This window comes from Protopterus annectens, chromosome 16.part0 (genome assembly GCF_019279795.1).
Source record: "Protopterus annectens isolate FY-2018-M chromosome 16.part0, PAN1.0, whole genome shotgun sequence".
Lineage (NCBI taxonomy): Eukaryota > Metazoa > Chordata > Ceratodontiformes > Protopteridae > Protopterus > Protopterus annectens.
The window spans coordinates 243173353-243195852 of record NC_056750.1 but is presented as its reverse complement, the minus strand read 5'-3'; the positions used below and the strand labels follow the sequence as shown (position 1 = coordinate 243195852).

General features: G+C 41.8%; 1 protein-coding gene across 1 annotated transcript in view; it reads left to right on the top strand.

Annotated features, from left to right (window-relative positions):
- LOC122790583 (extracellular calcium-sensing receptor-like) overlaps positions 1 to 22500 on the top strand; it is a 177999-nt gene that overhangs the window by 88493 nt on the left and 67006 nt on the right. Inside the window, exon 3 of the mRNA XM_044058108.1 lies at positions 3034 to 3255. Within this exon, the coding sequence (XP_043914043.1) occupies positions 3034 to 3255 (222 nt within the window). The remainder of the gene's footprint in view (positions 1 to 3033; positions 3256 to 22500) is intronic.

Sequence of the window (22500 nt, the reverse complement as noted above, 5' to 3'; positions counted from 1 at the left end):
TTCACTGAATGTAACTACTGTTGGTCAAATAAAACGTATATGCCCTTTTCCCCAGTGCGATCCTGGAGTTAGTATATATAGTTGGGGGTGTGGGGGGCACAGCCTCCCACATTGAGCGGTGTTGAAGGCATAGCCCCCTACCTACTTAGCTTTTATATTTATGAATTTAATTTTACTGAAAGCTAACAATATAAAACCAAAAGTCAGTGGGGGTCTACACCCCCCACACCCCCCAATATGGGAGCTGCGCCCCCCCAACTACATACAGTACTTACATTCAGTGAAATGTGATTCAGTGAAATGAGTTTTTAGTGATTTGAGCTTTCAGCGATTTGATGTGACTGTTTTGAAATTCAGTGAAATTAACTTTCAGTGAATCAAAGTAGACCCATATGCATATATATCTAAATTTATAGACTAATGTTTATATAATATATATATATATATATATATATATATATATATATATATATATATATATATATATATATAGATAGATAGATAGATAGATTCACTTCAGAACACTGAAACTTCACAATCTCGAAATTCATAACACTGAAGCCCAAAATCTTGGAACTCAAAGTCCTGAAAACTCAATCCTGAATCCCAAAACACTGAAAACACATAGGATACAAATAATGACAGTATTCCAATACAAGGACACACAGAAACACATAAAAGACAAAAAATAGAAGTTTTCACAAAGTATGAGAAGGTGGGGAAGCCCCCCTGCACCTTCCATGTGGGGGCGACACCCCCACACCCCCTGCTACTTAAATATATAAACTCCAAGGTTGCACTTCACTACACTATCGTGACTTATGTTGTAGTATAGCAAGTTAAAAGGGAACATTACTAAGGTTACAACAGGCAGTCATGAAACATGTGATGGTATGTTTGCCATTTTTGTCTGTGGAGTGTGATCTTGGAGTTGATATATTTAAGTAGCAGGGAGTGTGAGGGTGCAGGGGGGCTTGCCTCCCTGCTTATACTTGATGGAAAGTAATATGGTTTGTGTTTAAAATCAGTATATATATCCTCTGTGTTTTCAGTATTTTGTGATTCAGTATTTTGAGTTTCAAGATTTTGGGCTTCAGCATTATGAATTTTGAGATTGTGAAGTTTCTATATTCTGAAGTGAATATATGAATATATATATATATATATATATATATATATATATATATATATATATATATATGGTTCCACTTCTAACCATCAAAATTCTGATAATTGAGACCAGAACATTCAATTTTAAAACATCGAAGGTTATAAGTGTAACCAAAAAAAAAAAAAGAAAAAGAAAAATACATTTTAATAATTTTATGCAGGGGGGCTTTGCTTCCCTGCACCTCCTACACCCCCCTACTTTAATATTCCAACTCCGAGACCACACTACAGTGGAGTAAAGGGAAATCTCCCATTTAGCGCTATATGCAGACGCGCTAAACAGGAGATTTTCCGTACCCTATCTGTAGTGCCATCACACAGATGGCACATAGACACACACAGTATGCAGGGCAAAACACAAACATTCTCCCACCTACACTTACCTTTTTCTTCCTCTTCAAACCTTTGATGTTTTCAAACTCGATGTTCTGGTCTCAATGATCTGAACTTCGATGTTTTAAACGTTCGATGGTTTGAAGGGGAACCATATATAATCACTAGCTCCCAAGGATTTTACTTGTTCTTAGACCAACACTTTAAATTTTATTTGACCCCTCCGATGCACATGCACACACACACACACACACACACACACACACACACACACACACACACGCACACGCACACGCACACGCACATGCGCACACACACACACACACACACACACACATAATGTTTTCCAGGAGGGCTTAATGGTATTTTTCCAGCACCAACACCACCCCCCTACCTAACTTCATAGTGACATACTACCACCAGCCAATCCAATCTGGCACACTAAGAACACAAATATTGTTTACCCTTAAACTTAGAAACAGTTAAATATTTATATGGTAGCAATAGATTTTGTCTTTTCTGCTAAACACAATTAAATAAATATGTAAATAAATAAATAATATATAAATAAATAGATGGATGGATAGATAGATAAATAAACAAATAAATAAATAAGCAGTCACTGTTCAAGAGACATATGCCAACCAGTTGAGATGTTACCAGGTTAAAATACATGCCCTCATATATATAAATATACCACTTACAACAAGATTTTAAAATTAAAACAATAAAGGATTTACTTTGAATAATATTAAACAATGCACAAGTACAATTAAATACTCAAGCAGCTGCACACCTGCATAATGCAATGCAAATGAAATAGGTTTAATAGAGAGAGATCACAAACAAAACTCTCTCAAACAGCTTATGTGGTCCTACCACTACTAATTGGAAAAGAAGTGCTGCATTCTCTCTTCTTACTACTTGTACATCTAACTAGCAGCTAATCAGTTTAATAAGTAAATGGATTCTAGGTTTTTGTTTCTGTCTTAGAGCTGTTGTTCACAACGCACATTTCAACAGCTGAGCAAAACTTACTTAACAGATTTTGCTTAAGAGCTGCAGGTTCTATATCTCCTGTACCTTTAATTTTGGATTCAGACTTTCCTTTTTCTATACGTACACAGCTCTAATGGAAAGACAGAGTCTAAATGAGGTGACACATCTTTTGACTTTGAGTAACATTTCAAGAGACTGAACTTTAGATGCTGCAGATGTGCACACATTTGTAAAGCTAGTTTCACTTTTCAACAGTACTGCTGCTTTTCCACACAAGGCAATTACATTTACTATACAACCCATATTTTACATTCTATGCATTTTACATGTTGCAATATTTACTGAAAACAGCAACCACAGTTTCTATGAATAAATGTTTCATTTAACTTAGTTTAATACAGCTTTTCTGTATGGTTACTGAAAAACAGTTCAGACTTTACTTAGTCTGTCACAACATAACATGAAGATCCTGTATCAGTTCTGAAATACACAACTGCATAAACTTCAATACCATATGTTTTATTTCCTTAGCTCCTGTATTATATGAAGAAGGTGTATTTCATAAATATGGCAGGTGACACAGTCTTCTTTGATGTGAATGGTGATCCACCCGCACTGTATGATATTGTAAACTGGCATGTTAACCAGGAAGGCTTGTCGAGCTATTTAGTCGTTGGACGCTATGACACGAGTACCTCCCCTAACTTGTTTATAAATAAAAGTCAGATCATGTGGAATGGAGGACACACCCAGGTGGGTAACAACTTATTTAACGGTTAAACTAAAACATCTACTGTCCTTAAGATTTGTTGATTATCATATTGCCACTACATGGTTATAAGACATTATGCTGATGATCTTCTTACAATACAAGGGGGTAAATATCCAACAAAAATGAAGAAATCCTTTCCTGGTTCCCAATAAATTGCTTACAGAGTAATGTTTCCTTAGTTCACAACTACAAATATTTAGACCATAACCGTGACACTTTATCTTACTTTTCTTCCACAGTCAAAACAGTGTATACATTAGAGAGACAATCTGGGTCACCAGTGTTGCAGCCTTGTCATTAAACTACTGAAGCTGATGAAAACCAGTCAGTGTTCTGAAGCATCATCTTTCTCTCTCTTGACAAATGAATGAACTAGGAAAACCAAAGTAACAGGAAAGGAGACAAATATGGTGAATGCTCCCTCCTAAATACTTTCTTAATCATTATAGGCATTAGCAATGCAGGATCATTTATGTTTTTGAAATATTCATCTTACAAACTTAGACAGTGATATCACAGCAGGTCTTGCAGTTGCATTAAGTCTTTGAAGGGTAAGAAGTCTGAAACTCAAATGTCTGTCATTACTTTCTAACTTTGGTCTTTAATGATATGCCAGTATTCTCCAAGACAATCACAATACTATGCTAAATGGAGGTGAAATATAAAGCAAACATAACTTAGTATGATGCTAACTGTCTTTGCAAACCATTTTAAGCCTGGCCAGTTACCTCATTTGGGAATCAAACTCTGCACCTTGTGTCTATAAGATAAGCACCTTAACCATTATGCCATCCTCCCATAACATCTAGACAGTCTGTGGAAATGTGTATAGTTGAGAGGTATACCCCCCCCCTCCCACCAACACACCCATGTTCCCATAGAAATGCAGTAATATTAATGTTTGTAGGGTAATAGAAGCAGAGCACACATTCCCAGGGATGTCCCAATCAATGTGCTAAATTGTTGCATGTTCATAATATGCAGGTGTCAGTGAGCTCTGTATATGCATGGTTAATACTGTCAGGAAGTAGACAGCACTCACTGTTGGCTGTTGTGGCTTAGTGGTCTAAGTACTGTGGTTGACAGGTTCCATGTTTCAAGACTGGCCGTGCCAACTATTTTGCATGTCAGCTACACCTACGGTAGGAGTTGTACACACTGTCCAGAAGTCAATATCCATTACTGCAGGAAAGCTGGATAATTCAGGGACAGGGGGCAACACATATGGATAGTGCACAACTCGGAGTAACCTACACAGTGCCTAGTAGGACAGCAGGTTCTTGAAAGTCAGTGTAGTGCCAGGTATAAATGGCTGCCACCTTACTGTGTTAGTACTGACAAGTCACTGGGCTCCATCCATACCCCTGGAATGACAGGGTGTCACAGAAGGACCACAACTATGCCTCGTATATCTGTTCTGCTTGTCATAACATTGCATTTGCCTAACAAACTATTTGCAAAACAATAAAGGTTGATGTGAAAACATCAATGGCTGACAGTAAAGAAGCAGACATCATACCCATAAGAAAATGCAAGCTAATACCAAACCTTTCTCCCAATTGTCTATATTTGGCAGAGCAATACTAACACCCTGTCCCCATGTGTGGGCCTGTGTCTGACCGTTATATATGGGCCTGTCCAGGTGTCAGTTATAAGGCTATGGGCAACATGTAGCCTTATAATAACACTGCAACACAAACCATCTGAGGACCACAGCAGATGTAAGGGTGCAATGATGGACAACCTGCTAAACAAGTACAGTTAGAGGTGTGAAGTCCATAACCCTGTGTGTGATGTTGCAACTTTTACCCCACTCACACCAGAAATACAAATACATAACAGCAGAAACTGTGGACAAGCCTGTGACTGGACTATAGAAGAACAAAGAGACACATATAAGTGGAAGGGGAACCACTGGCCAGACTAATGGAAAATGTGCTTATCAGAACAAATTCAGCAGTAACATAGGTTCCCTGCAGTGTGTGGAGTCAGTAAACATCATCCACAACTACACAACAAACACCCACATATGTGGAGGTTCTCAATAAAAACAAACCCAAACAAAGGAGACATCAGAGGCAAAAACACATGAGAACCCCACAAACCTCCACACCACATACCATGCATAGTCCACATACCAGTGTCTCGCAACCACTAAGGTCTAACCATAAACCCAACATATTACTCATAGGAGACTCCATTGTGAGACACACAGATGTGCCTCCCACCAGACTGGATAATGAGAAAATCACAGTTACTTGTTTGTCAGGTGCTAAAATTCGCCATATCACACATGCACTCAAGTGTCTCCACAACAGGTACTGTTATAACTCTGTCCTAGTCCATGTTAGTGCGAATGACTTCAGATGTACCTCTCTAGACTATAGGAAAGTAGACATGATTGAGCTTGCTGAATTTGTCCCATGCAGGTATGTCCCTAGGCTTAAGCAGGATTCTACCATAACGCAGAATGATGCCTCAATACACACAGAAAATGATTGACATTAACAATTGGCTTAGTTAATGCTGTCATTCCAGGGGGATCTAGTGCCTGACAGCCTGGGAAGATATGATCGACAGACCACGTTGCTTTGCTAGAGATGGCCTGCATCTGTCTCACTTGGACTTCAGGCTTCTGGCAAAGGCCCTTGCATCCCCTATAGTGCCTTTTTAGGGAAAGTCATGAGGTTGATACTACCAACATAAAAGTCTCAACAAAACACAAATTAAAGGTCATGCTGCTAAATGTTAGGAGTCTAAACATGAAACTGCACTCATTGCAAGCATTCTTAACCCTGGAAGATGCTCACATTTGTGCAGTCACAGAAACCTAGATCAAAATTGCGGACAGCACCCCGTCCTTACCTCAATTGCTCATCGTATCACACAGCCAGACCCCAAAATGTGGGCAGCAAAGCCAAAGGAGGTGGAGTTTAAATATATATTAAAGAGACACACACACCTCCTGGCAGATCAAACAGTATGATGCACACAAGACACTCTAGGTTCAGTTAACCATTGCCAAGACCCCTATTCAAATAATAGGTAGCTACAGGCCCACATATTTGACTCAAGATGCCCACTCCACCTATCTGGACTTCTACAAATCTATCAAGATTCAACCCTTTACCCTGATCGTGGCTGACTGTAATTACCCAACCATAGATTGGAAAAACTACTCATGCCAGAACAGAAATGCACAACGATTCCTCCATGTTATCAATGCAAATGCCTTGGGGCAGCTACTTGATACTCCCACAAGATGTGATACATATCTTGGACTTGGAAGTAACTAGCATGATTAACCACTGCCACACCCCTATGGTATCATCCTCCCTGGCAAGATCCGACATAAAAATGGTCACTTTCAATGTCACCATCTCCCCTGATCCCCCTCAAGCTATGGTAAAAAAAGAATTCTCCAAAGCTGATTACAATCACCTGAGGAATGGTATAAAAAGTTGCACAGCCCCCTCCCCAACTGTAGGAACAGGCACCAATGTCCAAATGCAATAGCTGACAGGACAAAATCATCCTCCGCAAGGAAGAGTAAACCTGTCTGGTGGACATCTGCAGTAAAGAAACTATATAATAAAAAGAAAAACATTCTTGTCCAGCACCAAGAAGGAGCAGGTGCCCAATTGGAAGCAATCTCTCCTTAGCCTGAACAAACAAATAAGAGCACCAGTGAAATCCTCTAAAGACAACTTTGAGTCCAAATTGGACACATCTACTAGAGACAATCAAAAGGCCTTCTTCACATATGTCTGCAATCTCAAAGGAAGCACCCAGAAATGTTCAGAACTGGTGGTCAAGGACACCACATAAACACATGCTGTAGATAGAGCCAATCTACTGGCTGACAGATTAAGTGAAAATGTGTCCCCTCTGTCCCCCCCCCATCAGTAAATCAGGACACCCCCATACCTGCCCCCCACTCCTTATCTCTAGAGGACAGATCAGCACTGTCCTCTCAAAGGCAAAAAAGATAACCTCCATGGGACCTGACAGCATCCCAGGCTGCATCATACATGAACTCAGGCATGAACTTGCAGCTCCATTATGTGCCCTCTTCAACCAAAGCCTGAGTACTGGCTTTGTCCCAGCTAAGTGGAGGATGGCCACTGTCATCCCTTTACACAAAGGTGGAGTGTCAACCAATCAGGGAAATTATAGACCCATCAGCCTAAACAGCCTGATCTGCAAGGCTATGGAATGCATTATCATGGACCTTATTAACAGAGACATTGGCAAACTCCAAATACTTGACGCCACACAGTCTGGCTTTGTCAAGAGGAGGTATGTCTGTTAAATCTGGTCGACTTCTTTGAGACAGTCACCAAAGCCATGAATGAGGGCAAGATGGTGCACACCACCCACCTTGACTTGGCCAAAGCCTTCAAAACTATTCCCCACTTGACCATAGTACATAAACTCTGTCAACTAGGCATCAATCCATATGTTACCAGATGGGTAGCAAACTGACTCACTGATAGTACCCACCTAATCATAATAGGGGTAGAGAACTCAAGCAGTAGATCTGTAACGAGTGGCATACCCCAGGGACTGGTCTTGGGGCCTCTGTTATAAGGGATATACTTCTCTGAGGTGCAGGCCAGAACCAGTGGCCTATGGCTGATCAAGTTTGAAGATGACTACAAGCTGGGCACAGTCATCATTTCCCCAAGTGATGTGAATGTCTTCCAAGAGGGTCTCACCCAAACAAATGACTGGTAACAGAAACATGGCCTCAAGCTGAATGCCAAAAAATGCATCATCATCCCCTTTGTGGAGAGTGACATCCCCACATATTATCACATTAACAACAACATCCTAAGTACACAATCAGTAGTGAGGGATTTGGCCACCAGGTTGATAGCAACCTGACTTCTGACTGTCATGTTGCTTCCATTGTACGGAAATCTGTCTACATGGCTCACCTCATAAATAAGGGTATCTCATCCAGGGATAAAGAGGTCATAAGATCCATGTATTCTACCCTTATAAGGCCAATTATTGAGTGCAATGCCCCCTTCGGCATGTACCTCACAAAGCACATGCAGCAGCTGGAGAGACCACAGAGGTTCCTCACTGGGAGAATCCAGGGCCTCAAACACCTACCCTACACAGATAGGCTAAATGCGCTGCCCCTCTACTCTTGTTTCATACAGACTCCTCAGAGGTGACCTCTGTTTGGCATACAAAGCAATCCTGATGCTGCCGCCTTGATGGGACTGCTGCATATCTGGAAGTCAAGCTCCACTCAAGCAACCTGTAGATGCAGCATCAACCTGGACTGTGATATCAATAGGACATGTTGGTGTGACAGATTTGTGTCCCACAGACTCCCCCATCTGTGGAATACACTCCCTGTCCATGTCAAGCAGAGTTCCTCAATAGCCATTTTGAAGTACAGCCTGGATAACTGGGTGGGAAACAGAAAATACACTCCTGGGATTCCACCTGTGTTCCTGCTGGACAGGGGTTCTGGGTGCTGACATGTCTAAGCATGGGCTACTCTCTTGTCTGCTAGAGTTTTAAGGGCCTCAGGGTGAATAGCCTAATAACCTCCTATGAACCTGTAAACAAATGCCTGTCCAAGATTCACCACATTACTCTATACTGCTCTGCCACTGACATACCAGGAGATCACAGTGCTATGTAGAATATACCACACATATCATGAAAAAACTCTTCTCAGTCCAATGCACTCTGTACCTACACCAGGATATAACTTTATCTGTTAATAAGGATACCACACAACCAGGAGATTGCCAGCCAGTATATCACTGAGGTGCTGGACTGTTTACATAGCTTCATCAGCCAATTGGCTGTAGCACACAAAACCCTGGACCAGAGTACAGCTACCTCTGGAATGGACTGCCACTCTTACTATAGGTCATACTGAGCATGCTCCTATACTTAGAGAATTACAACCCATGTCTAAACCCACATCAGACTATACAACTGTATTGTGCATATATTTAGAGAATTACAGCCCATGTCTGAACCCATATCGGACTATACAACTGTATTGTGTATATATTTAGAGAATTACAGCACATGTCTAAACCCACATCAGACTATACAACTGTATTGTGCAAATATGTCTTTGCATAGAGACAGCTATGTACACATTAACTGTCTTTCCCCACCCCCATCACACAGGATTACCCTCAGCTATCTGTAGGTGGCCCATATGTGATATATCTGCATCTGTTGAGTGTGATAAACATACATATGTATGGGCAACATATACAAATATATAAATCATACACAGGCAGAGACGGGGGGAGAGAGAGAGACAGACAGAGACAGATAGAGAGGGAGACACAGACAGAGAGAGAGTCATAGAGAGAATGCGTGTGTGTGTGTGTGCGCGAGTGTGTGTGTGTGTGTGTGTGTGTGTGTGTGTGTGTGTGTGTGTGTGTGTGTGTGTGTGTGTGTGTGTGTGTGTGTGTGTGTGTGTGTGTGAGAGTGTGTGTGTGTGTGTGTGTGTGTGTGTGTGTGTGTGTGTGTGTGTGTGTATATGTATATCCCCTTGCAGCAGTCTAACTGTGTTACGGAAACCAACATACCTCTCAACCCCCTCACAGAAAGGCAGCTGGTTAAAGCCATATGGAAAAGTGGGGCAAAGACCAAACACTGAGCACAATCTTCACATATTGCTGTGTCATGAATGGAGAGTAGATACCAGAACAGGTTGTGCATTTTAATGCACTTTCCAAAGGGTATATGTTGTTACATGACAATATCTGTCATTAATCTGTAATGTTAGTCTGTTATGATTTTCCAACAATTTTGCCAGAAAACCACAATGTTATGACAAATGGAAGTAAAATATGTGTCAGACATCAGGACAATCTGCCGACATATGTAGAGGTCACAGATATGGCCACCATCTGTACCACTTTGCAGGTTGCGGTCCATGCTTGACAAATTGTGACCTGTGACAACAACTGAAACAATAAAGAGGTCCCGAGAGTGTAGGACAACAAACATTTCATACCGTTATCTACTAATTGCATTGAGCAGTTATTGCACATCAGAAGCATCATAATGTTATGACAGATAGCATAAGCTAAGGTAATGTCACACAAATAAGGTGTCATAGTAGCAAACAAAAGGAAGTCCTGTGTGTTCCACTTGCCATGGGTATGGTATGTCCTGCCACCTGTCATGTTACTACAAGACGTGTCCCACAGTCTACATTTGATAAGGTGGCAACCAGAATCTGTTGCCTATGTGTGTACAATATGTAGACATGTAAAGGCCCTGTGACTACCTGCTGCCCCCAATTACCCACATGTATATAGGCATGAATGCTGCCACCACCCATATACTTAGGTACAGCCTAAGGCTGTGTCAACTGTAAGTATTGTGCAGTCTGTCAGTGAGCCACAAACTGCTGTTCACACACTGCAATGGGCCATACAGTGAGTATGGAATGGTGTCAAGGTCTTGGCCTCAAGCTGAATGCCAACAACAGTGTCAACATGCTATACAGCAAGGACATGTCCTCAGTATTTCCCACATCAGCACCAACCCCATAAACACGCAGACTGCGATGACAGACCTGGGTATTCAGGATGGCAGCAATGTTGCATTCAGGCAACAAGTACTGGCAGTGGTCAGGAATTGCTTGTATGTGGTTCACCACACAGGTAAAGGGACCTCATCCAGACAAAAGATGGACATTACATTTGAATTGTCCTCAGTCAGTACAGCAGTACATTAGCAGCATGGCTGCTCTGCTATGCACCTATGCAGACATCTGCAGAAACTGTAAAGTCTATGCGAACACCCATCAGTACTGCCTCACTGCTTACCAGTCAGGTTGTCCACAGGTGTCTGTGGCATGCCTAGATGGCAATGTTGTGCTCAGCCCTTCAATAGCTGCCCCATGTATGAGAGTATAACTCTGTGTGCATTTCCGGCACAAGAGGCCTGATTCGCATATGAGATAGCAAAAACACATGCTGGAGAATCAGGTTTGGCTCCCAGAGGCTACCCTGTGTCAGGACTACACTCCCCAAACATGTCAAACTCAGTACCATGCATGCCCTCATCAACTGCATCAAGGTTAAGTGGATGGGAAAAAAAAAATCTGTCCTGGGGTTCAACCTGTGTCCAGCAATGGCAGGGGCAACAGGTGTTGACTGATGATTCTGTTGGGGATAAAGTAATGACTAGGTTTGTGAGGGACCCAGGGGAAGTACTCTAGTAACCTCTTATGTATCTATAAACCTGTGGTCCTACTGAACACCCAGGTGACATGCATGAAGTCTAGCTGGCTGTGTCAAGGGGTATGCATGCAAGGTTACACTGTCTGCTCCCATTGTCCCTCACACACTGTTGCATGCATACAGACCTAGGTAAACCTGTACATATACAGCCGTACCTTGGCGATGAAAAGATCACTGTGTTTCCACTCCACCATACTCTGCTTTGGTAATGTCAGCAGCTCTCCAGGCTGTACACACACAGACATCTGGAGCGGAAACAGAATAAGGTCTGTGAGACAACAGTCAGGAGTACTAACAGCAATAATGCATCATGGCAGAAAGGTGAATACACTTCAATATGTACCCATGACAATTGCCAGCAGACAGCACCTTACATGGCATAACATTACTACACTACACTACACTGGCATTGCATGTCCCTGCTTTGATGGTATGGATAACAGGAATGTAGCACAGGTATCATTACATGCACAGGGTGTGGTGTGGGGTTGCCAATGGCCTAGGCTGGGCCATACAGTTGACATCGTGTGTGTGTGTGTGTGTGTGTGTGTGTGTGTGTGTGTGTGTGTGTGTACGTCTGGAGGAGTGGTGGTCAGCTGGGCTATGGAGAGGAACTGTGTGTGAGAGTGATGTGTGAGTGTGTGGATACACACAGTCAAGCCATGTGCTAGCCCTACATGAGGATATGTTGAACAGTTGAGGATTGTACATGGCAGGATGTACAGTTTGCTGTCTCTGGCCAAGGACACTGGAACTGGTTCTGCCAGGAGTGTCACTGGCATCACCAGGCCAAAGACCAGATGCGGTACTACTTCCTGACAGTGACTGCTGTCTTCTGTACTCATGTCCCTCACAGGAATGGCCAGGACCACATGTCCATGGCCTGCTACATTGTGTTGTGGACAGCACCCTCCCTTCAGTAGTACTGGTGGTACTGCCACCACTGGAATGTGAATGTTCATGGTCACATGGGCTCTCAGCTGATGTAATGCTGACCTACATCCACATGTCCAATGCCCTACTCCCACCACATGTTCAAGCACAGACATTGCATGGTTGAGCATTGACAATGTCTCAACCCACCGTCTATCCACGACATCAGCAAAATGACATAGGGCATCGCCAATGCCATGGAGGTCATCATGCATGGCAGGAAGTATTGCATCCATGACCCTGAGCATCTGTCTGGTGTACCATTCACAATATGCCTGTGCCTCCATGATGGACTGAAACATGCGTTGGCTAACACCTGCTGTGACACCTCTGACAGAGGCTGGATGGGCAGCAGTCCTCCTTCAAGTACCCCTGTCAATCTGCCTTTGTGGGACTTCACCAGCTCTCTAGCTGTAGCTAGTGTCTACAGTCATAGATGCCATAGTCACCACACAAGCCTGTTTGATGCCACCAACCTCCGAGTGTCCAATATCTTTCGCTGCTGGGGACTGCATATGTGTGGGAATACTGACCGTGTGCGGTGACATTGTGGGTGGAAGTGGGATGTCAACCAGTGGTACAGATTCATCCCCCAACAATCCCACATATGCCTTACTATGACAACCATCATCATTAGAGTCCGATAAGACACTGACATCAGGTTGTTAGGGGGAGAGACCCCAGCCCCCATGTTCACCTGTGAGAGGAAGACAACATTTGTAAATTACTACCTGCACTTTAATGTTTCCTGATCTATACACACACACACACACACACACACACACACACACACACACACACACACACACACACACACACGTGAGGTGGCACAAAGGCATTATACAGACCACACTTTCTGAATGATGACATGCACGACAGACAATCAGACCACAACAGGCACACTTTGGACAGGCCCTCAAAAACATCCAGTGCAGCTATGTCCAGTTAATGTTGCTACTACATACACCTATGAGATATGTGAGGAGTGGGAGTATGTGATGGTCCTTCACCTAACACACAGTGCACCCATGTACACAATATTAATGTACCCCTTTATAGCACAGTGGCTACACCTATACAAAAGTATGTGCCAATATGTTAAAGCTCCTGTGAATAGGCTCCTGTGATGACCACTGTGATGCACTGCAGTGAACCCCACCACAAGTGAACGTGCACTTATTGCAATATGGCTAAGCCTAACAGTTGTGTGCATGGAAAACTGGCTGCCCTTAACATGCCTAGGGTATTCGTGAGCCACAACAAGATAGTTTCACACTCACCGGCTTAAGGTTGCTGTTCCCCAGCCACACCAGAGGGATCTATGTAGTTGTAGAGGAGAGGTATTTTCAGCACAGACACATATGGCATTGGCACAGGATAATATGTGCATTTATGAACATGTACAGTACAAGCTGTGATACTACCCAAATTGCTGACATTCACAATAGGTGTGCACTTATGTGCATTACAAAACCCCACCCACAAATACAGTTTGACCTGACATATGCATCCAGGTATGCAAAGTCTGCCACTATGAATGCTACAGTATTGACGTGATGTCCACTGGGGCTTTACCTGGAAGCTCCTCAGCTGTTGACTCTGTGCCACTCACCTCCATGACATATGTAGTGATGGTTTCCTGGGAGGTGGTGGCTGCACCAAGGTTTGTGAGGAACTCCTCAGTGGCTGTGAGTGGTGCTTGAGTAGCAGGCCCTCCACCTGGGCCAGCACAGTTCCTAGCCACAGCTGTAGCCCTTTGCCATACATTGTGTATCAGGTCTGTGGCACTGTGTCGGACCTGTTCATAGCTCATTGTTGACTGTCTCTATCAATTCTACCCACAGGGCAGTATGTTCCTGCAGGTTTTGCCATCTCTTTCCCAACAGTACCTTGTGATTGAGTCTGAGGGCATCAATGATTGCCACAATCTTGGCTTTTGAGAATGGGGGTTTTCATCTGCGGTACATCCCACCTGAAAGACATGAACAGGAGAACACATCACAGGATGGCATACATTGGCCACCATTATGTACAGACCCTATACATCCAGTTTTGTAAGCACTATCCACCGCTAACACCCACATCATACCCCTGCCATCTATCAGTACAATATGTATGTGGGTATTGTGAACATACTGGCATTGCAACATGCATTGCCCCCGATCCTGATGTTTTATGTTCCCCCCAATGAGGACCATTAATGTGCATAATCCTTCATTCATCATTCACATCAAACAGCACATGCAGCAGCTGGGGATATCACAGAGGTTCCCCACCAGGGAATACCAGGCCATTAAACATCTACCATACACCTATAGGCTATAAGGCCAACCCTCTACCGGTGTCATACCTACTCCTCAGGAGTGACCTCACTATGGCATGCAAGGCGATCACGGACTCCACATTGCTGGGACTTCTGCACAAGTGCAAGTCATGCTCCACTGTAGTAATAGACACACACACACACACACACACACACACACACACACACACACACACACCCTCACCCTCAACCTGGTGAGTGACCTGGACTGGCCTTGTTGGCAGCTCACATGTACACATTCACCCTGCAGTGGAATGGGCACCCTGTCCACATCAGGCAGGGTAGCTACCTAAACCTTTGCATGTGTGACCTGGTGAAATGGATGGTTAACAGCACATACACCATTGGGATTTCAACTGGTAGCTCATAGCCTAGTAAACTGAGATGGTACCAGGACTACCAGAAATGGCCTGACTGCTGTGACAGATTGTGTTGTTATGTGTCCACACACATCACTGCCATTGACTGCTGGGTGTTTCCTATGGGCAACATTACAGTACCATGTCATCCAGCCTACATCCGATAAATAGGTAAGTGCTACTACAGGTGCATATGGACATTCCAGGAACATCTGTGGTACACAATAACAGACAACAGTGCATATGTGGTGTAGGGTGACCTCCTCATAGGTGTCTGACATCTGCAGTACCCAGATGTTTGCAAAATGGGTACATGTGCCTGATAGTTGTAGACCCCCCCCTGCCAGACAAATGTGTATTTCCGCACACCACTTCAACAATATCTGATGGTTGTCCACAGAGTTTGAAGAATGTGTCTGTGACATGCCTGACCCCTGGGGACACACTAATGGTACATTGATTTCTGTTACTGTATCCATTCCCTTACGTTGTATGCTTAGTATGTATGGAATGCTGCTGAGCCACAGCCAGCATCCCCCACTACTACTACCTATACCCTGCTATCCTGCTGCAGGAGCCCACCAGGTATACTAGCCATAGGTGTCAGGCAATCAGATGCAGATGTGGAGTACACAGTGACATAGCCAGAGTACGTCAGGAATGGTCAGGGAGACCTGGACAATCTGTGAAATAATCCTGTATGGCACTGACAGACTAGGAGGGGCTCAATGACAGTACATGATGTGATCTGCCAGCTTATACACCAGTATGTACTGTCAGTGTGACATATGCACTGGCTCAATAATCAAGGGGCCTCAATCCTCACCACTAGCACCAGTGAGGGATGCATACAATGGGAAGATGACAAGTAGACATACAGTAAAGTACAATTACCATTCAGAGCACACAAAGATCACAGTCAGTCTGGGCCTGGTTTCTCCCTCTCTCTCCAGATCCCTAGTAAGACTCTCTAATGGCACAGCTATATAGTTAACATCTCAGCAGAGCTATCAAGGCAAAGCCTCCATCAACCTCTCTGTCTGACCAGGGCTTTGTGTCCCTGCCCAAGTAGCTGACACACACACTTTGGATTTGCTTTATAAATCAAGCACACAGACACTCCTAGGAAAGGCTGGCACAGGTTTACTAGCTATTTCCCCATCTGCCCAGACTAAAAGGTAGTTATGACTGCCACAATCCAACTCTTTATCAGCTACTGTAAGGCCCTTACCAAAGAGTGATGAATCATACTGTGTGATGAGCCTATTATCCAAATGGTTAGTGTGACCAAGATAAAGCTATTGCAGTGGGCTATACAGTGTCACCAAATACATATGCAAGTATTCTAAGAGCATACTTATCTCTAAACAGACCAGCCACAATTTCAAGGTTTCACTATATTTAATAATGTATTAATAATAACTAATAAAGGAGCAAGACAATACGCAATCAATAAAGTAACTGCAGAGTTCAAAATCACAGGAAATATTTTAGACAACATTGCATGACACTCTCAAATAAATACAGAAACAATTGAAAGTAATCTTTACTGTAGTCCCATATATGTACACTAAATCACTTTTTCTTATTTCCTTACTGTTAGCAAGGCAAATGCAAATGGGTGGATGTTGTCAGATACAGACACATAAAAACTGCAAAGGTCATTCTCTGAGACAGGTCTGACATTAATAATCAACCTTACTGCTGGGTTAGCTCAGATTACATCACTCTTTGTAACCTGCCTTCAGTTCCCAGGCTAACAGCAAGTAACATACATTTTAACATCTCTGCATCAGAAGTACACATTTCTCAAATGTTTGTGTACACATGGAATTCATAACACAGTTAAAACTTTTGCATTTTCAAACTAGTGATTCTTTATGTTTCAAGACAATACAAGAACCTCTAGCTGTAGACATTTATGTCTGCTTGTTGCACTGAAACTAAGATAACACATTTATAAAACAACTACAGCTTATTTTCTTGATGTTTTGCAAGTCAGCTCATTATGTTTGAAGCTTCCACCTGCTACTATTAATACATACAAGTTTCAAGTATGGTACACTGCGGTTACATTCTTGAAGCTCAGTCATACATCTCAACCTCTTAGAGCAAGACATGTGGACAAAGGCACAAATAAAGGTGTGACAAAGGGCCAGAAATAGTGACACTTTTCAAATATTGCTCTTACAAACTTAGAAATATGATAGAATTACTTTTCTGAAGGATATGACATCTGACATTCAAATGTCTGCTGTTGTTTTATGACTTCAGTTTTTAAGGACTTGCCAGTGATTTGTCAGGAAAACACAAATTTATGAGAAACTCACTAAAGATATGAGACAAACATGCACATTCTGCAAATATCTGGACAGTTGAGAGGTATGAGCTCAGTATATAACATACTGTTCAACACACACTTCTGCACCAGTAGTTTAATATCCACATAACATATCATCTCTTAGATTTGTAAGACAAGCATATGAGTCACACTAATTTTCACCAATCACATATGATTATTTAGAAAATACCAGTTAGCTGGGCTGCCAGTGTTACTACCGTTTAAATTCCTACTTCTCATGACTGCATCCCCCATCTGCATTCCATTACATGCTTAATGGTATGACATACCTGCTATAGTGCAGTAGTCCTGTCAGAAGAAATCCACTTGTAATGTTGTAAAGAATTGCAGTCTGTCTTCATGAAGAAGGTATCAGACCTGTTTACCATAGGCAGCAGCTTGCCTTTTGTAGGTAATGCTCATGAACAGGTGATGGCCTGTGCACCAGTCTGTGTCTCCCACTTGGTAATTTTACACAGAACAGCTAGGTTGCCTTTCAATTAGCCAAACGGAATGGCAACACAATGGTATAATTAAGGCCTTCATGTGGGCCTTGCCCCTTTACCTGGACTGTGAGGAGGACATTAGTGCGGTGTGGGAGCTACAGCATCACAGGGGGTAGGTGGAAATGCTGCCCACTGTTTGGATGGATGTATTATATCCACACTTTTGCATGCTATGTCTGGCCATTGTTAACAGACTTTCAAATTCTGTAGCAGTGTACTGTGTAAATGTGTGTTGGGGTGAGTGAGGAGACAGGCAGATGTGAGTGTCATACATCCTTTTCTAGCTGACTGTGCATGTTGTACAGTTGATGCTGGTCTAGCAGCTGTGTATGTTTGTAGGGGGAGACTATGACACATGTCCCTTAAAACCTCAACATCCTCCCAACCCTTTGTTTGGCTGTTGCGTGGTTGCCCTGCTCTAGGTGTTTGGGAGCAAGGTTAGGTCTATAGCAGGTAGCTGGATATTTCGCTGCATATGTAGCAGGCCACAGCTTCTGCAGTCTGGGCTGGTGATACTAGGAATTGTGAAGAAATTGGGGGACAGCAAGCTGTTACTGTCAGTGACAGTGTTGTGTCAGCTGTTGTGTCACAGCATAGCCTGGATGAGGGTAGCTGCAACAGTCCAGGTAAGGCATGTGCCTGTGGTACATATGTTAAGTAATACTGCCATCCAGAGAGTGGTAGTCAACATTTACCATACATATTCATAATTGTGAGATGTGTCCCACCCTGCAGGCCTTAAAAGTGCTACTGTGGATGTCAGTGACTGTGGTAGGAGCAACCAGTTTTGCAGGACATTGCAGGGCTCAATTATTCCTATGTTGTATTGACATGCATGCAGTTATCATGCCACAGACTGGGCTGTGTACCAGGGCTGTGGGTGTCTAGATGTGACAGATGCTAGAAATGTTACAGACAGAGCTACTGAGCCATTATTCTGGCATGTATATTTGTAAGACATATGTGTATGCATACAGTGTGTAACACAGGATTAGCATGGACATGTGTGTTCTGATGGGTATGACATTGACACAGAGCTGTATGTCATGGTTTTGTAACTCCAATCTGAACTGCCTTGCCAGTATGTGGGAACACAGGGTAGGTTTTATGAGGACCCTGCCATAAATAGGGGGCACAACTGTGGATATTCAGCAATAGTCTGTGTAGTTGTCAGCTCTCCCTGATATTGTAGGCCTCCCATGCATCCAGCAGCATTTTTTTTATCTGTGTACTGGCTCTCTGTCTGTGTCAGAGGCCCAAGTACACTGTGATTTGTGCCACTGTATATAGGAGTACTGTATGACTGGCAGTCAGGATATGTTTCTAAAAATGGTTGCTATACTCCAGATGTCAGTTGGCATACTGGTATGTTGCTCTGACTGTAGTTCATAAATTGGCAGTGATGTCTTTTTTTCCCCCCTAAAGTCACATCCCTGTAGTGCCTGATATCTTTAAAAATGCAGCAACAATTCCCCAGAGCTGATTTGTTGTAGTGGTGTGTTGCTGTGACTCTAATTCAGAAGGTCCTGGGTTCAATAATTTGCATGTTTGTCTTTTTTTCTTGTTAAATGACTGTAATACATGGTATCTTTACAAAAGCATTACTAATTTCCCAGAGCTGGGTTGGCTTAGTGCTGCATTGCTCTGACTCTAGTGCATAAGGCCCTGAGTTTGAAACTTTGCAGCAATTTTTCCCCTAATGTTAAATGACTGTAATCCATGATATCTTTACAAAACCATTACTAATTCATATAGCTGCTCTGACTATAGTGCAAAGCATCATGGGTTCAAGACTTGGCAGTGATATCTATTTTCTTCCCCTAATGTTAAATGACTGTAATGCATGATTTTTTTACAAAACCATTACTAATTTCCCATAGCTGGTTTGACTTAGTAGTGTGTTGCTCTAACTCTAGTGCATAAGGTCCTGAGTTTGAGACTTGCCAGTGATATTTTTCCCTAATGTTAAATGACTGTAATGCATGATATCTTTACAAAAGCATTGCTTTTTCTCGTAGCTGGTTTGGTGTAGTGATGCTTTGCTCTGACTCTAGTGCATAAGGCCCAGGGTTTGAAACTTGGCCGTGATATCTTTTTTCCCCTAATGTTCCTGGTCAGCTGCACTTAAACTTTAAATCAATGAAATAAAAAATAATAAATTAATTTTACGCGAAACATCACACTTCAATTATGAAATAAGTGTGTGAGGACACTTTCTTTATTGTTTTAATGCCATATGGCTCCTTTACAATCCAGGGGGTGTGTTACGGGTACTGTAACACACCCCCTACATGATATTACTTTATTTTTAGGTCAGCCTCTCAACTGTACAGATTTACGCACAATGTCCACATTTGTGCCTCATATTTTTGGTCTGTTTTTCATAAAATTCTAGCAAATTACTGATCAAATCAAGACAGACTGTAGTTAGAAACTAGTGATACTTTTCAGACAATCCACGCTAATGCAAAGCCTGCCATTCTATCAACTTTCTAAGTTTATAAGAGCAATATTTAAAAACTGTCCCTATTTTGCGGCTTTTGCCCCACTTTTACTAATGGCTTTGTCCAGACTTCTTGCTCTAAGAGGTTGAAAGGTATGTATCCGAGGACACTTTTTTATAGTAAAGTGCCGTACGGCACTTTCACAATGCAGGGGGTAAGTTACAGTATCTGCAACGTACCCCCTGCTTAACATTCACTTCCCATTTATCATTTAAGTGTCTGAGGACGCATTCTTCATTGTAAAGTGCAGGACGGCACTTTGACAGTGCAGGGGGCATGTTACAGATCTGCGAGCACTGTAACACACGCCCTAGCCCTTATTCAGTATCCATGTACATGGCTCCGTGTCAGTAGCATGCCTTCATTAATATGCAAGGCGTGCTACCGAGAGGACACCATTCACTCCATGTAGGAATAACGCTATTCATCCATGGAGTTTATTAAATCCTGGGGATAGTTTTTAATGTTCTTTGTTGTTTTCAGTTTTGTGCGCACCAAGGTTGTTTCTTGGCATGTGCATATTAAAAGGTTGACGTTGTCATTTTCAACATACTGTGGTGTTGTTTTGGGATGTTGATGAACCTGAATGTAAACATAACCTAGAATAACTATATTATATATATATATATATATATATATATATATATATATATATATATATATATATATATATATATATATATATATATATATGTTTTGAATGCATTCTTGAGCTTATCTTCCTAATACAAACTCATTTGAATCTTTCCTAGTAATAGCAAAAATAACTTGCGTCAAAACATATTCATATGAATAACTTAGAACTGCAAGTCAATAATGTACAGGTCTGTAACATGCCGAATAAAATATATTGTTATTTTTCTTACACATTATCCGTGGGCAAAAATATTTAAAGAAAGTTAGATAAAGCCTGTTATATAAACTGCTCATGTATATAGAAATGTGATTGGCTATTGTTTGAAAATGTTCAGCAGGCAGGCTACCGGGATTAGAAGCTTGAGTCCTTATGGAATTTTTAACAGATTTACAGAATGCAATTTGAGAAGACCCACATTTTATTTTGTATCTTATTGAAGTAACTTTGAGAGAACACAACTTTCTATATATTAATTTGTTAAAACCAGTATATTCTCAACTATTTCATATCAATTTCAGTTGCATTTGTCAAAATGTGTCTTATGTTTGATTTTAAATTGGTAATAGGATATCTTATAGCCAAAATATTTTCTTTCATTCATTCTTATCAAATCTTTAATACCAGAAATTCAAATTTTATGGCCCAGTGAACAGAAAATAGTTATGCTTTAATATTATATCATGCTACCTCAGCAGTTCTAGTTTCATTGAATATTGTCCTGAGCAGTGTTTAATTTATCCCCGGGATTCAATAACTTCTACACTTAGTGTACACTGTTCTGAATGAACAGACAGAACAGGCATAACTCACACCTTCTTCCTCCTAATTTTAGTTTTCCTGCTGATTTTCCTGCAGCTTTAAATATCAACAGAGATTCATAAAGGTTACCACAAAGTGTAGACTACATGTACACTTAGTGTAATCTTTCAGAGTGACTAGAAAGCACAAAAAATGTGGTTGAGGTGTTCTTGAATACATATCACTTATACTTAGTGTAGGTGTTAATGAATCTGACCCTATATCTTTATATCGAATTAACATTTAGCTACTATATATTGTAACTGATAGCTGGTCTTGGCAATATTAAAATGTTAATTCATTTTATGCAAATCACTGCTAAAAATGTACTACAGCTTACCTATCAAGCCTTCACTTAAACCATCCCATATCATGATATGCATGTTTTTTTTTTTATTATATTGGTATCAATAATTTCTTAAACTTAACAATTAGCCTAATATCTGAAAATATTGCAGATGACCAGAAGTGTCTGATGTGTCCAAGCCCTTGGGTTAAAACCTTTTGCATTTGGAAATAAAAATAATAAAACAAGTGTACAACATGACAGTACTGTCAGTATGTAACTTTAACAGGACA